Source organism: Chiloscyllium plagiosum, unplaced genomic scaffold (assembly GCF_037043375.1).
Source record: "Chiloscyllium plagiosum isolate Xiang-an unplaced genomic scaffold, Cpla_swu_hap1 HiC_scaffold_19, whole genome shotgun sequence".
NCBI classification, from domain to species: Eukaryota; Metazoa; Chordata; class Chondrichthyes; order Orectolobiformes; family Hemiscylliidae; genus Chiloscyllium; species Chiloscyllium plagiosum.
Window position 1 is genome coordinate 61,903,807 of NW_028270157.1, and position 17,443 is coordinate 61,921,249.

Below are 17,443 nucleotides of genomic sequence, written 5' to 3' on the forward strand. Positions count from 1 at the left end.
CAATTTCTAATTCCAGTCCTTTTGGTTTTCCCTCTACGTATTTCTCTTTAATCTCTCTTGACGGTTGTTTTCTCTCAACATATGATTTGCTTCATCTCCTGTTTGACTGTGCACATTGTGCAATGCTCTACAGACATTCTGATTCATCTTTAGTAGAATGAGACAAGAAATTCTCGCTTAAAATTGTCTTGTATTTCTAAAAATCAAAACTTTTTAAGTTACCTTCAGTGAAGCATTGACTCCTCTAGCCATCAATGTTAACACTGAAGTTAGGTCTTGCAGGGCATTCTTTAGCAGAATAACAATGATTTATTCATTATATCTGTACCTCCTAAGTTGTAATGCAGTATTTTGGTCAAATTCCTACTTTTTTTTAGTTCTTCCATCTGTCACTTTATGTTAGATTTAACTTTGTACTTACAGGATCCACTATAGGGGGAACTTTAAGAGTGGAACCGAGGACATCTTGCTAGGGTCTGTGTCCGAAAGTATTTGCTTATCTGTCTCTGGGTGTGTGCTGAGGCTGTCAATTGCTGCCGGCCAAGTCATGGCCACTGCCTAGTGGCATTATTTTAGGAAAGCTGATCTCAATAGGGTTGCTCCTGTTGGCTGGCTATAGGGTCTTGCTGTTCATTACTACCCAGCCAGGAGGCTTTGGAGAGCAGCAGAACCACTGTGTAATCTGGGACCTGCGGGGTAGGAGCTCCCTGCTGCAGACCTCAGACAGTGATGTAGCATTGGGAATGATTGTGCCAAGAAAGTGCCATTCAGGTCAGGTACAGTAATCCATGTTAAAACTAATCTGCAATATTCAGTGAAGTTTCAGTTCCAATAAATGAACTGATGTGAAAATCTAACAGTGCTGAATGAGGATTTCCTGGGTTGCCATTTTTGTGAATGGCCTGCTCTCTACTTGATTATGAAATGTGTTTCAACTATTGACAACAAAACATAGTGAGATCTGATGATAACTAAAGCCTGCAACTTCTGCCCAAATGAATCAATAGTTGCAAGTAAATCTCCAGTTCAGATATCTTCATTTCGCAAATTGACAACTGTTGAGTCATGTTTGGAATTGGATATTTTGTGTGAATTGTGTTAAGAGTCAGGCCATTTTGTTTTTAAAAAAAAATCAGTTTTTATTACCTGTTGCACATCAAAACTATTAATAAACCTCTGTCAATTGCCCATACGTTAAATTACTGAATCAAAGTGAGCTTTATCTTCATAATTTTTGAATCCTACAGAATGATATGACAAGTGTCCGCCTGAAATGGGAAGATTTACTTTTGCCTCTCTTCAAGAAATACAAGCTCAACATTACTTGGGGAGACCAAGATTTACTCAATATTATTTTCCATCAAAACCCAGGTACTATCTTTTATTTTTTGTTGTTTTCATTTGCTCTTTTGCCAATTTGCTGATCACTCTCTTCCTTTCTTTTGTTCCTTTCTTCTCCTGGCTGCCTCAATTAATCGCTCTTGGATTGGTGGCAACCCCCACCTCACTTCTGTGCACATGGTATTGCTTCTCCCCCACTCTCGCACCCATGGCGTTGTCATCCCCATGTGCACGTCATCCTGCCTCTGTTTGTGATATTGTTATACTCCATTCTTTGCCCCCCCAGTGTGACATTGTTGTGTCCCCACTTCCCTTTTCTCTCTTTCCCTTGCTCCTCGCTTACCTTGAGTGATAATTATTTAAAAGCTCCTCATGTCTTTTTTTCATTTTTAAATCCCACTTATTGGGTATTTGTCACTGGCTGCTTGTATAATGCAAGAATCCATTTTGAATCTCTGCATCCTCTACAATTCTTTGTATTCATTTTCTTCTATGGAGTTATTTACTTGCTTCCTTGGGCTGATAAATGCAAATCAATGACATGTTGGGCTGAAAGTATGTTGTGGCAACACCAAATTAGAAAGAAGACTCCTCTTCTGGCTTTTCAACACATTTGATTATCTGCAAGGCAAGAACATGATTAACTACTTCTAACTGCCTGGATGATTGTAGCTCCAATAATCAAGAAGCTTGACAATATCCAGACCAAAAGCCTAATTTATTAGCAACTACTACCTGCCTCAACTTGAGCATTAATTCTATCTACCTTGTCTGCAACGTGTACCATCTATAAAATGTATCACAGCAAACTGTCTTTATGCCTCCGACATTCAGGATCTCTGCCACCAAGTTGGGCAAAGGAAGCAGTGTGTGGGAACACTACTGCATCCAAATTCCCCTCAAAGTTACACATATCCTTGAATGCACTGACATTATTCTATTCAGTTAGTTAATATCAGAGATCTCTCTGTGGGAGTAGCTTTATTGAGAACAGAAGATTTCTTGTTTAAGAAATAGATTTCTTAACTGAGAAATTGTCATGGATATTAAGGTTTTGTAGATTTTAAAGATCCATTTATGTTGAATTTAAAACTAAAGTTTAGTCTAGGAAATTATCATTAGTACTGCACTTTGTTTTATATATATTACTTCTCTTATAGAAAGCCTGTTTATTTTTCCATGTCAGTGGAATTATCGACCTGACCACTGTATGTATGGCAGCAACTGCAAAGCAGCAGAGGATGAAGGAATCTTTGTTCTTCATGGAAATCGTGGCGTCTACCATGATGGAAAGCAGCCAGCTTTCAGAGCTGTGTATGAAGCAATAAAAAGTGTAAGTACTACAGCCCCAGGAATAAAGCTGAAAAATAATGTACCATGAAGAGAAACAATCTATTATTTTTGAGAAAAATTATTTTTTTGAAATCTATGCAACAAGCTGCCTCTGGGTCTGGTGTCACTTTGTTTATGCATAGTTCTGTTCGCAGGAGTTATTTACTTGGCTACTGTCACATCTTTTTTTAAGACAGCGATTTTCAAGTAATACTTTCCAATGTTGAAATATGGGGGAGCAAGACTTATTTTTCACTAAAAGTCAATAATAATGGCTCTTGTAATTAGTCTAATGTGTGTAGGAGTGTTTTTTTCTGGATTCTATAGCAAAGTTGCATCAATTAAGAACAGCACTCCAGCAGTTAATGAGCTCTGGTGTATTTAGGCTGTTCCTCCCCCACCCTATTCACATGAGCTGCACTAGTAAGTTTCTTGTATGCACAATGTCCTTGATAGATCATAAGGCACTTGCTGCCATAAATTGTTGAGGTGCCAATCATCAGTGTTTTTCTTGTATGCTAATGCATATGAAGATATTTCAATTTTAAATGAAGTCCGGTTCTGTTTTCTTTTTACTACCATGAGCATTCTCCCTTCCCCAACACCTCCCCCCTCCTCCCCAAGATTTCTGTAAGGAATAAAAACACTTTTTTCAAAAAAATCACCTCAGGTAGCACATCTACTTCTATATAGGAAGAAAATCAAACTGTTTTTGAATCTATCTTTGGATGCTATAGTTATTTAATAACAAAAGGCTCAGATTACCAGATTAGTTTGTTTGAAAATGGTCAACCTCCGGGTTATCTTCTCTCTAATTGGGCTAAACCAGAGGTGAGGATATATAGCAGCAAGATTTTCTAATCAATGAATATGATAAAAAATAATAGGTTTGCTATTTTTACTATCCCTTGACATACATAATTCTTGACTGAAAGGTTACATGACCCTAAACTCCTGCTAATATTGGCATTCATTTAGGGCAGGGCTTTCCACCATGGGAATTGGGATTCAAGTAAGTTTGCAAGTTAAATTTTAGAATCCTGAGGCAGTAATACCTGCTCCAGCTAACGTGTAACGTTATGTTTCTGCTTTTACAAGTCCCTGCTATGTTAGGTTACCCTCTGTCCTGGAGCATGCACACATGCGCGCGCATGCATGCATGCATGTACTGAAATCGCATCACAGTTGGAAATGGTTTGGGTGCATCAGTCCAGGGCGCACAGTAATAACTAGCTGTACAGTAATGCTGCAAATCTTTTTTTTTATCTGGTTGGTCTTCACTGCCCATGAAAATGTAACTAAGATTCCTAGAGCTATTTCATGGTGGCACATGTAGGTAATTTAGTGAATCATAGTTTCCATTGCCAAAGTTAGCTGCTTTGAAACAGGTTTTTATAATTTCTTTCCTGTTTTAAAATTCCTAATTCAGTAAGGTATGAGAATGAGAGCACATGATATAGGGTCACTGACCAAAAAAGATAATTATACATTTCCAAAGTGATTGGGATAAATGCGTGAAGAGAAATTTTGCTCCACAGGGACAGGTGGTGAAATGGAACTGGCTGAACTGATCTTGCAGAGAGCTCACATGGCTGTGATGGGCCAAGAGTCCTCATCCTGTGCTGTAATCTTTCTATGATTCCAAATATGGGAGATAATCATACAACAGTTATGCCAAATTATGGGTGCCTTTTAATTACTTTGTGGTCAAAATTAATTTTGATTTATTTTCACTCTACATGCTCAGCTCCACTGTTTCCACACTTATCACCCAGCCAAAACCAAGAGAGACCTTCACTTTCAGAAATATATAAACACTGTTCTTCAGCAGATTTGTACTAATACCAAGATATCCTTCTTGAAGAGTTTCTGTTGCTGCACTTGTATCATTTTATTTGCATTTTTTTTGTTACAAAAGAAACCTTGAATTCCTGATTTTTTTTTTTCTCTTCTTTTTTGGTATAAATGTATTTTTCATTGCTTCTGGAAGCACCCCTCATCACATTCCACTTGTTACAGTGACGTTGGGCAACATTTTGAAAATTCATAGCTAAATTTTTATGCACATAAGATGTTAGCTCATTACTTTTCCTTTGGGCCGTGATGCTTATTGTTCTGACATCCATTCCAGAATAATGGGTTTGTGTAACTTTTTTTTTTAAATGCCTCCATAAACATATCAATATTGTGCTAGATTACTTTTTGATTCTAACCATGTATTCTATGTATTTATTTGATTTCAGTGCAACAGGCTCATTCCCTGTAAAATCAGAAGGAAACATAAGCTTGCGGCTGTGATTTGGCATGTGCAGGTAGACAACCCTTTATCCGAAATCCGAAAAGGTCCAAAATCCGAAGGTTATTTTGTGAAGTTTTTTTCTCATGAACAAGGTTGTTTGACGTGCAAACAGTTAACCCAACTTCACACCACTCGCTGCATGTCACTCGATGTGACATGGGGGGTGTGTAGCCCAGCACTGGCAGGCCTCAATTCTGTCTCAGGGCCCATTACTCTGAGTCTGCTGTTCGGTAAGCTTTTTAAAATTTCACCAGTAAACTGTCACTTATTTTGAAATTCAAAAAATTCCAAATTCCAAAAACCAGCTGGTCTCAAGCGTTTCGGATAAAGGATTGTGCACCTGTAATATATTTGTGCAACTCGTTAGCCTATCCTCAAATGGATAAAAGCAGTAAAAAAAACATGGGATAATGTTCAGGATGGCAGGGTGCAATTAATGAGCTGTTATAGAATTGATAAAGTGGTAGGTGGAGCAAAATGCAGGTAAGTGTGAAAATTCTCCACTTTGGTAGGAAGGATACTTCTGAAAACAGGAGTAAATATTGGAACATACAGGAATTTGGGGTGTCCTTGTTTCTAAATCATTTTGTTAACAGCAGGTAGAGCAACCCATTATGTTTTGTTCACCTTTTATTGCAAGAAGGTTAAAGCACGAATTAGAGAGCTCCTAATTTGATGCTGGGGGGTTGTGATGCATCTTGCTTGTACTTGTATCGTTGAAGGTGGGTAGCACAAGTTTGGTGCTCCAATATTATTGCCATGATTACAGCATAAGGCCAGACATCTTTCTAGCAGTTGTGTTACTCTCGGTTCAGAGTATGTGATGTTAATATCTAATTTTATTATTTTTGGAGTTAAAGATAACTGTGTAAACAAGTGTGGGAATTAATTACTTAATTGTATTAAAATGCGGTGTCGTGGTAGTGTTGCTTCTTCTGAGCCATGAGATTCGGGTTAAAGTCCCACCTGTTCCAGATGTGTTATAATGTCTTTACAGCTTGATTAAAATATCTAGACATTTCCTTTTTTTTTTCAAAAATGTATAAAGGGGTCTTTTTGGTGCAGTGGTAGTGTTTCAGGTTGGTTCACGTCCCACTTGCTCCAGAGGTGTGACATAACAGGTAAACATGATGAAAAAATAATTGTTGAAATGTATATAATTAAGGTGATTATCAATAAAAGCCAGTCGGGAGAAGAGAGGTATTTTGAATAAAATAACAAGTACTGTATTAAGAAATCGGAAACTCTTCTAAAGTGTATTGGTTTCTGTTTTACACTTCACAAAAAAAACTCCAGGAATCTCTCGCACGTGACGCAGCCAGGCTATAATCTTGAAGGCAGATAGTCCCTCTACAAGGGACAGAGTGATGTTACTGCAATGTAAAACATGGAACTGGAGCACCAGAACAGTCATTTCCAGGGTGCACACATGAATGATGAAGGTGGACAGGAAGCGATAGTTAATGGAACATCCTCAGCTAGCTAGGAAAATCAGTTCTTGGGAGTTTGGACCCGACGACTTGGCAGAAAAGTTAAAAGATATCAATAAATGTTTTGAGGTATGCTGGCATAGAACCTGAATCATCTCCACATGACATCCCACCATAGCACCATTCTTCCGCACTGTTTAATAGACCACAGCCGTATTACTCACATCTAATATTCAGATACTCTATCTTCATGCTCAGTTCCTTAATGTTGTCATCTATCCACCTCTTTACCACCACAAGGCACAGCTATTTTACTGCAGCATACACATTACCCAACCACAGCATTCCACACTGAGATTCTGACATCTGTCTTGTAGGGCAAAGCAGCACATAACTAGAGGAAACAGTGCAGAATTGGTGGATGACTAGGATGCTTGCCTCTTCTGAGCCCTATAAATGAAAATGCTCTCTGCATCCTTGAACTGGCTGTGATAGAACTTGTGGCATCCAATGTGACCAAGAACATTGATTATGACTGTTCCTGCCTTGCACTCCTAACATCCTAGAACACAGAAACAGATGAATAGACTGCTTGTGCGTGACTACAGAACATTTGTTTTCCTTACATCAACTTTCCACTCCTGATTTCCTATTAACCAATCAGAGAGCGGGAGACAGAAAAAGAGCAACAGGTATTGAAGTAGCCCAATGACTTGGGAATGCAAGTTACTTGGAGATCAGCATAAAGTAGGCATTAAAACACAGTAAGTCATCCTGGTAAAAATGAGCTGTATCCAGTTTAAGATCTGAATGTTTGATTTGCCAGCTTGATGTTCTGAATTCTGGCGAGGACATTGTCCAGGGCTTGCTTTCTTTTTAGCAGCCCAGCTGTCGCAACCTTGTGATGGGCTTGTCACCTATTCCTCAGTTCTTGCAGACATTTTGCAGTTGTTGACCTTTTAATAATTATCTGCAGTTTGAGTGGCCTATTTCTGCAAAGCAAATGCAAGGACTATTTTGCATTTTAGTGCTTGCTATTTTCAATGTGGCTTGTAAGTTGTCACACCTATGTGTTCCAAAGTAGATATCCTGACACAGCGTCAGCCAATTTGGGTTGTTGAATACTAAACTGGTGTCCAATGTAGGCTTCCTGCACCCAGGGCACAATGTGTCCTGATAAAATGCCAGATTGCCATAGCACTGTTGGAGTTTGTGTTGAAAATGTGCAGAGCTTTGAGATAACACAATATGTACACTTTTGGATTCTTAGCCTAAAGAAGGATATACTTATCAAGATGCAAGGGATTCCTGGGATAAAAAGCAATTTCATTATGATGTGTAAAATTCTTAGACTTGACAGGATAGTTACTGAGAGGTTATCTCCTGTGGTTAGACAGTCTAAGAGTCATAGCCTGCATTTAACTGTGAATTTGGTGTACCAATGTTGCGACCAAATTAATACACAAGCCCACAATTGTCGATACGAGAAACCAGTTGATATTACTTGTGACTCTTTAGGTGGTGAGCGGGCTCCTAATGGTGCTGGAGTCATCAAAGAGTTGGCAACCCTGAAGCATCCTCAGTTCCCCTGCAAGAAGTGGAGATTGTTGTTCGAAATGCAATAATAAATAAAACATTTGAACTGAGGACAAGCATCCAGGCTCTTCTGAAAGGAAAGCTGCTCTCAATTCCTTTTGAGGCTGTGGGGCTGCCTTCACACCCTGAGCTGTCCTCAGTAGGAATTATAGCCTTCAGCTCAGATTTTCACTCTTGGGCTGACACAGGGAGGTCACCGCCATGAAACTGATGGCCTTCAATGTGGCAGCAAGCTACTCTGCCATTCTCAAAATTTCAAAAGCTCTGAGAAATTGCCTGTAATTGAGACTTTGATTTATGTAAGTCAGCTGTTCACCTCTGAACACTGATCACCATTCTAACTCCAAGGCATTGCTGAGAAATATCCCCCTTGTGCGACTGCAATGTGAGTTGGTAAAATTCAGCCAACAGTTTCAGGATAAAGGAGTTGCCACTTAAGATTGACAAGAAATTTCTTCAGAGAATTGTGAATTCTCGGGAAAATCCATACCACAAAGTTGCTAGCGCTTCGTGATTGAGTATATTCTAGTCAAATTTTCTGGTACTAAGGATATCAAGGGACTTGGACAGCAAAATTGAGTTAATCTGGAAGATTTCAACAAATGATAGTTATAGGGGCTGCATTCCTTAATTCTGCTCCTATTTCTCTTGCTGCTGGTCATGCTGCCTTTTGGACAAACTGTATGTCCCAAGAAGGAAGCTTTTGAAGTACTCTGTAGCTGCCAGTATTATCTATGTGACTGGTATTCATGATCGTGTTAAGCTTTTATTTTAATTACATCACTAGGTTCAGAATTTTTTTTATGCAAATAAAATTTTCACGTGTTTGAGCTATCCACAGATGAGCAGACACATTGCTCCTGTTAGACTTTGTTTTGATAATTAGAAGAAAGTGAGGACTACAGATGCTTAGAGAGTCGGAGTTGAAAAGGGTGGAGCTGGAAAAGCACAGCAGGTCAGGCAGCATCCGAGGAGCAGGAGAGTCGATGTTTCGGGCTTAAGCATTTCATCAGGAATATTCTGAAGGGCTTGTGCTCAAAACATCGACTCTCCTGCTCCTTGAATGCTGCATTATCTGCTGTGCTTTTCCAGCTCGACTCTTTTCAACTTTATTTTGATAATGCTGAATAAACATTTATTATCATTTTTATTGAATGTGTGGCCTTGCTTGCAGTTTTTTCAGATGGACAGTCAGTGTTGTGGAATTTTGAGTAGGGGATGCCTAAAGCTCAGTTAAAAATTATATTTGCAAAATCAATATTAAAAAGTTAGACTTTCATCCTGAAATTGAAATACATGCTGTTTAAGAGTTGAGACAGTATTGATCACAACGGAAGTGTATTGCTATAAAATTTCGATTGCAGGCTATGTCCTGTGAGTATAATAAAATCAGTATATGCAAAGTGCTTTTATTGCTCGGTGCAATTTCCTTGATGGTCTTGTTTTGTATTCTGTGAATGTTATTATTAAGGTCAATACTCAAGAAACATAAAAGCCTTTTATTCTTAAAGAGCTTGAAAATGTTCTTTTGTAAAGGCTCTCATGGCTTTCACACTACAAGACTAAATAAGCTTCTCTCACAATCCGAAGCGACCACAGTGGATTTTATTGTTTGTGTTATATGTTAACAAAATATAACTTACTGTAAAATACAAACCACTAATGATTACATTCACTCATGCTATTTTAGAGAGACAGGAATACAACACCATATAAAATGCTATAAATTATTCTGTTGCACAAGTGTGGAGTGTGTCCCTTTTTAAGATTCTAAAATGTAATTGACAAAAAAGACTGGTTGGTATTATCCAAAGAATAATTTGAATTGAGAGCATTAATTCTAGGTTTGTTTGTGTTAAGGGGTAATATTTGGTCTGGATCGAATTTTTTCACCTGTTTGTAAAATTCTAGTCCTGCCTTTCTTCTTAATACTTGAGTATGGTACACTAATTCATACTAAATTGTGAAAGATTTTGGAGTGTAATGGACAAAAGTGTGAAGCTGTGGTAAGTTTTTCATGTATTAGATCGAATGCTATTCAAATATTTGCAGAACCTTTTTGATTCAAAAATCTTTTGTGAACTATTTTGAAGGGTATACTAACCTGTTCAAAATAAATACAGACCTTGTTTTCTAAAAGCATGTTTGTTTGTATGTACTCCGTGTGTAAGCTAATACTTGTATGATCTAATTTCATGGTATTTGTTTAATCAAATATACAAGAAATAGAATCATAATATCCCTACAGTGTGGAAACAGGCCATTTGGCCCAACAGGTCCACCCAGACCCATTCCCCTACCCTATTATTCTACATTCCCACTGACTAACCCACCCAGCCTGCACGTCCCTGAACACGATGAGCAATTTAACTTGGCCAGTTCACCTCACCTGCACATTTCTGGACTGTGGGAGGAAGCCAGAGCACCTGGAAGAAACCCAGGCAGACACAAGGAGAATGTGCAAACTCCACACAGACAATTGCCTGAGGCTGGAATCAAACCCAGGTCCCTGGTGCTGTGAGGCAGCAGTCCTAACCACTGGGCCAGAGAAATGTATGATATAACTATTATAAACTTGCAGGAATTGCATTGAAGTTATCAATCGTTCCACTTTTACTGTTCAACTTATTGAGGTCATAATTGACCCAGAATTTAAACACTTCAACTCCCCTTCCCACTCCGCCAAAGACATCCAAGTCCTGGGCTGCCTCCGCCACCAGATTTTAGCCACCTGATGCTTGGAGGAAGAATATCTCATCATGTGGTTGGGGCCAAGATGAGAGTGGTGCTGGAAAAGCACAGCAGGTCAGGTAGCATCCAAGGAGCAGCAAAAGCCCTTCATCAGGAATGAGGCTGTCCGCGTCTGGAGTGGAGAACTAAATGGGAAGTGGTAGGGCTGGGGAGAAGGTAGCAGAGAGTGCGATAGGTGGATAGAAATGGGAGTAAAGATGATAGGTGGAAAGGAAGATTGACAGGTGGGACAGGTCATGAGGATAGTGCTGAGCTGGAAGGTTGGAATAGGATAAGGTGAGGGGAGGGGAAATGAGGAAACTGATGAAGTCCACATTGTCCTTGGGTTGAAGGCTCACAGCCTCGTTCCTGATGAAGGGCTTTTGCCCAAAATGCCAATTTTTCTGCACCTCGGATGCTGCCTGACTTGTTCTGCTTTTCCAGCATCACTCTAATGTCCAGCATCTGCAGTACCCACTTCTGCCCATGTGCTTGGGGCCCTCCATCTTAGCACTGCCCTCTTGAAAATATCCTACTTCATTCCCAAGCATCCGCTCCATCCTCTGCTCGGACCGATCGCCATCACCCCCACCCTCATCTACCTATCGTGTTCCCAGCCACCAGCATCCCCCCACCCCACCGTCGACTCTCCTGCTTCTTTGATGCTACCTGACTGGCTGTGCTTTTCCAGCACCACACTTTTGACTTTGATCTCCAGCATCTGCAGTCCTCACTTTCTTCAAAGAAATTAAAAAACAAAGGTAAACAGCATTTTATCACAGAAGTAAGATTTGATCATGTTTCAAATTAAAAATTGACAGTGAAGCCCAAGAAATTATATCATTCTGTTAGCTTGTAATTTGTTGAAATAATGTCATAGTCACACAGCAAGGAAACAGACTCTGCAGTCCAACACATCCAAGCTAAACTAGGCCCACTTGCCTGCATTTAGCCCATATCCCTCTAAACCTTTTCTATTCATGTACTTGTCCAAAACTCTCTCAAATGTTGTAACTACCATATCTACCACTTCCTCTGGCAGCTCAGTCACATATGAACAACCCTCTGTGAAGAAGTTGCCCCTCTGGTCCCTTTTTAAATCTTTCTTCTCGCACCCTTGTTTTGAACTCCCCCACCCGAGGGAAAAGAACCTTTGCTATTCACCTTATCTGTGCCCTCATGATTTTATAAACCTCTATGAAGTCACCCCTCCTACACTCCAACGACAAAAAAATCTCAGCCTGCTCTTATAACTCAAACCCTCCATTTCCAGCAACATCCTGGTAAATATTTTCAGTACTCTTTCCAATTTAATAATGATCTTCCTATAGTAGGGCAACTGGACATGTAGATCGTACTCCAAAAGTGGCCTCGCCAATGTCCTGTAAAAACTCAACATGATGTCCCAACTCCTATACTTAATGGTCTGTGCAATGAAGCCCAGTGCTAAACATAATCTTAATCACCATAATTATCTGTAACACAACTTTAAAGGAACTATGTTCCTGAACCCTGAGGGGGTGTCTCTTTGACAACACTATCCAAGGGCCTACCATTAACTTTCAAGTACTACCTTTGTTCACTTTACCTGAAATGAAATACCTGCATTTATCTAAATTAAATCCATCTGCTGCAACCCAGCCTATTGACCCAATTGTAGTTTCTAATCTTCCTCAGGTGTGAAACTGCTACATTTTTTTTGATATGCCATTACCCATAAATGCAAAGCAAAGCAGTGTTACAAAGTTTAATGAAGGAAGCTTTTTCAAGGTTTTCATTTGTATTTTGATGTATTGAATAATTATACTGCTATCAATTCTAGCATGAAACCCTCGAACTGTTTCTATTTAAAGTTAAGCTTTCTGTACATTTTAATGTGTAATCCACTGTCAAAAATCTGAAGGAGAATCCTTGTTGCAGGAGTACGATTCCATAGGTGTCTGTCATCCAGCAACTCATTCTTGATGTTTTTAAGTTGTTCATCGGATTTATGTATTGCTAGCAAAGTCAGCATTTATTTCCCATTGCTCATTGCTCTAGAGAAGATGGTGAGTTCCCTTCATTAACTAGTACAGTCCTCTGGTTGTAAGGATACTCACAGTTCTGTTTTGAAAGGACTTCCAGTGTATTTGTCCACTGACTGTGAAGGATTGAGGATAAACTAACTGACCTTAATATTTCAGAACAGAATGTTTGTGAGAGCAAAGTAGGTTGAGATGGAAAGACCAAAGTTCATGGCCATGCACACTGCCCTTTTCACTTCACAGATAACAGGATAGGGGTTGACTGGGGATGTGAGAAGGAAATAGGACAGGAACATATCACTATCCAAATGGTCTTAGTGGCACTGAATGCAATGGTTTCTGGAAGTAAGCGTAAGTGTTCAAGCATGTGTTTGCCCCTCTGGTTTTCCTCTGCTCCCTGTGGTTATGATCAATAGAGAGAAGCGTATTATTGCATGTTCAGTGTGTTTTGGTGATCAGCTTGCCATAACTGAGTAAGGGAGGATAGTGAAAGCATTGAGACTGGCATCAGTTGGTGTGGGAAAGCATCTTAATGTGAAGGCTGAATCCTGACTGCTAGAGACTAAACATGGGTGAGTGCCACAGGTATGGTGCATTGAAATGTGAGAGAGGGTGGCAGGTGGCACATGGAAAGGCATTTCTGATTTTGACTACCCGTACATGTAATTTAACCTTTTGTGCACTGAGAATTAGTGACCATAGTTTCCTGTGCTTTTCTAAAAGTGCTTTTTGAAAACCCCTTGGTCTCCTATGGAAATATGGCTTCTACCATCTGATGGTCTCATGGAGTAAGACCTGGGAGCCCTATCTCTCTCTTCCTAGTTGCCCTTTTAAGGTGCTTCCCTTTACAGCTAATTTCTTTACTGAGAGTCAGCAACAGTTTTCTTTATAATCAGTGGCAGCAGTGTCTATTATCTGCAAGGTGCACTCCATTAACTCACCTGTGATCCTTCAACAGCACTTTCCAAGCTCACAACCTCTACCATCGAGAAGAAAAACTATGGATTATTTAATGGAAGTTGGCACAGATTTGTCAAAACCAAAGTGTTTGACCAGCTTGAATGAGTTTTCTGACAAGGTTAAAAAAAAAAAATGGGTTGATGAGGTTAATGCAGTTGATGTGGTGTACATGAGCTTTACACAGATCTTTTACGATACTGTACTCTTGTCAGTGAAGACCATATTCTCTCTTTGTACGATTCAACTTCTAGAAAGAATGATGTGGAGCCGAGACCAGTATTTTGTACTAGCTCATTACACATTTTATGAAATAATGTACCATTTGTCAAACAAGACAATGTTGGGAGAAAATAAACTCCAAATGGTGATTTAAAGGTTCTCCTTTTTCTGGTCCAGTTGGTACCCATGTTCTAATCCCTGAAAATGAGATACTGAAAGGTAGGTCATCCATCAATTAATGTTCAAAGCTGATATTTGAAGACAGAATTAAGTTTGAACTTTCAAAAAAAAAACTGTAATGTCTGTTTTTATTTCAAATGTAAGAAATTCATTTGTCTTTTGTATATTGTTTTGCAATCTCTGCAGTATCCTTTTGGGGAAAATCCCACCCGTTCACTCCTGCAACCGCTTGAAAATGAATTGCAGAAAACTACAAATACATATTGTGGAAGGATCCACCAGGTCTTCACAATGCAGCTGCTCAAAAGTCTAAGAACTTTACAGGAAAAAATTTCAAGAACGTGAGTTTGGTAAATGACTGAAGGCTTTATTTTGTTCCAGTGTTATTTATATAGCGGCAGGGACCGGAGTTTTCACAAGACCTAAATAAATGACTGGTGGGTCTTAAAATATTGAAGTGAGGTAAGTGAAAGAGCTCAAAACAAGTACTGTCTGCATTGAAACCTCAAGAATGACTTATGAATGTAATCATCATCTCATACCTGAGCACTAATTAACCTAAATTGAAGAATTTATTTAGTGGGAAACATTGTTTACAGAGAAAAGAATGTTATTCCATCATGTGAAGATTTGCTAGAGTTGTCGACAATCTTTATGACGTGCTTTTCATTATGAAGTTATGGCAATTAATCTCTTATGTATTACAAAGTAAATGCAGAAATGTCTTGCATGTTTATGACAATCAGGTTTTGAAGAGTGCATTGCATTAGGTGCTTTTTGGCTCCAATATAAGGATCAGTTAGGCTCAATTTCGACACTGTAATAAAGTGCAAAATCAGTGTTCTGAATAGATTGCTTGTCCATGATTGGTAGACACTGAGCAACTGAAAATAGTTAACTTCAATTCCAATCTTTCCAGTAATAAAAACATATTAGTCAACATACCCTATTTATTCTTTCATTTATCCTTTTTCATATTTGCATAAGTGGAATCAAATTACTTTTTGCATTGGTGAATCGAAGTGTGGACAGTTTACATAGATGAGCTTGCACTTGAAATATGAAGATGCAAAACTCAATAAATAACTTCACATCCAATTTAATACAAGTCAGTTGAAATTTGTTTTGTAGCTGATATAACAGGTAAAGAAACCATCTTGAATGCACCTCCCAACTAGCTGCTTGACAGTTAATTAATAGATGTGGCTGAGTTTAGCAGGAGTCAGTCTTGCCACCAGCCCAATATTGTTTGAAATCTTTCTGGGAATTCAGTTTTTGAAGACTAAATATTTTGACCAATGGCATAAAATTGGAATAGAAGTAATTTAGAATTGTGAATACATCTTTAAGATTTAACTTGTTTACATCACATTGCAATGTCAGATTCACATACTAATGTGAAATCAATAAATTTTGACAGGCAAGGCAGAAACAGTTCTGCATGAAATATTTACTTGAATTACTTCTAGAATTTCCACTGAAATTTATTTTTTTTACTATTGTAGGCATAACAAATGAGTGATAATGTGAAAACAACTGGATTTGTTCAATAGTTTGCTATGCTGAATCTTACTTTGGTATCTTTACAAAGATTTGTCCATTAATTGGTTAGATTATTTCTTCCCTTTCACCTTCCCCTAAACTGATTGTATGCACACTTATTGCAAACCTGCTTTTGTCACAGCATTGTAGTGCTTATTGCCCTGGTAGATGTTACCAATGTTAGAACAGCAGGCTTGAAAATTGTCACAGTTATCGGATTCTAACTCTGAAATCAACTTTATTCGAATTAGCTGAGTTGGGTTGCAAAAGAACAGAACACTGTTTACGTCTGGCTTCGTTCTCTGGAATTCAGCTAACTTTAGTGTTTTTGTATTTAGAAATACTTGTTTGACATTATTAATTTTGTAGTCTCTGTATGTGTTGATAACTGGAAATGTGCTTAACTTTACCGCGTAAAGAAATCCTATGCTAATATTGCCCGACATGGCAGTCTCTTAAAAGTGATTTTTGGAGAGCATTTGAATTATACGAAGTGTCTTGCTAATCACAAGTTGAATATCAGTTGTTAAATGCACTTCTTAAAACCAAAATAAGTTGGATAAATGCTTTTCAGTTTCTTTCTTAATACTTGGATATTTGCCTCATGTTTGGTGGTAAATTAAGAATTGAACCACTTCCGTTAGTGTTTATGATTTTAGTGCTTTCAAATTGAAATTTCTGGTGTAACATAGTTTTACAAATTAGATCAAGCTATTTGTTTTTTACAACTAGATTATTTTTAATAATGAATTATATATGTCTAAACAATTGTAATGTTAAACATTAATATACAATTTTGTTCTTTTTTTACTGAAATAAAGTTGAATATGAAATCTAAAGTGAACCATTATTGCTCTGAGACGAAGTTGAGTGTTCACATCATTGCTATTTTGCTGTATTGGAGGATGAAATAACAGGTTGCAATACAGTTCAAATCGCACAGATTTTTATTTTCAAAGGTATTCTGTCATTTTTTTTTCACACGACCACGCAAAGCAATATGAAAGCGTTGAGACTTGCACCATTTGGGATCAAGGACCCAAAGCTCTGTCCCCCAAGAATGAACACCCGAAGATTAAATGCAGACAAGAATGTGCTCCTTTGAAATTGAGCACTGCTTTCCTGGAATCTGACCAACAGTGTAAAAATAACTATAATGAGCAGTACTAGTGATTCCTGGAAGAAACTTAGGAAACATCATGTGAACCTTCTCCAAAATATTACTAACTTTTTAGTACCACAATGCATGGCAAAACTTCTGGGAATCTTAACAGTATTAGATCTGTACAAGACTGTTGTAATAGTGACCTTTAAGACTGGTAAAGTATTTAGTGGCTGAATATTTTAACCAACGCTAGAGAAAAACAGCAAAGTACAGTTCGTAGATAACGTGGAAAATGGTTGGTTAAACTTGAAGGGAGACAGTTATATCATCGCTCCCCACCCTTTTCAGAGCAGAAGCTGTGTCACAGATGATAAGTTGTCAGCATTACAGCAGGCAGACAGCCAGCATGCTTGAAAGTATTTGTATGTAAGGGGCCGCACATAGTTATTTTAATAAGTATGATAGTTTGACTTGCATTTGAGCTGATCCAATACAGCTGTTTAAAACAGTAAAAGGCATTGACAAGGTAATAACTCTTTCCCCCCCCCCCCCCCCCCCTCCCCCAACCACTGCTCAACAAATTACGGACAAGGGGATATAATAAAATTCTAGCTGCTCTGGTTGATAACATGTTTAGGGGAAAAGCTTTAACCTTAGGCATGACATGGGAACTCTTCACCTTTCA

General features: G+C 38.5%; 1 protein-coding gene across 2 annotated transcripts in view; it reads left to right on the forward strand.

Moving 5' to 3' along the window:
- gxylt1b (glucoside xylosyltransferase 1b) overlaps nt 1–16,492 on the forward strand; it is an 87,955-nt gene extending 71,463 nt beyond the window's left edge. For both annotated transcript variants that reach the window (XM_043709049.2, XM_043709050.2), the window contains 3 exons: nt 1,248–1,371; nt 2,502–2,674; nt 14,298–16,492. In XM_043709049.2, coding sequence (XP_043564984.2) covers nt 1,248–1,371; nt 2,502–2,674; nt 14,298–14,456 — 456 coding nt within the window. In that variant the 3' untranslated portion in view covers nt 14,457–16,492. The remainder of the gene's footprint in view (nt 1–1,247; nt 1,372–2,501; nt 2,675–14,297) is intronic.
- The last annotated feature ends 951 nt before the right edge of the window (nt 16,493–17,443 follow it).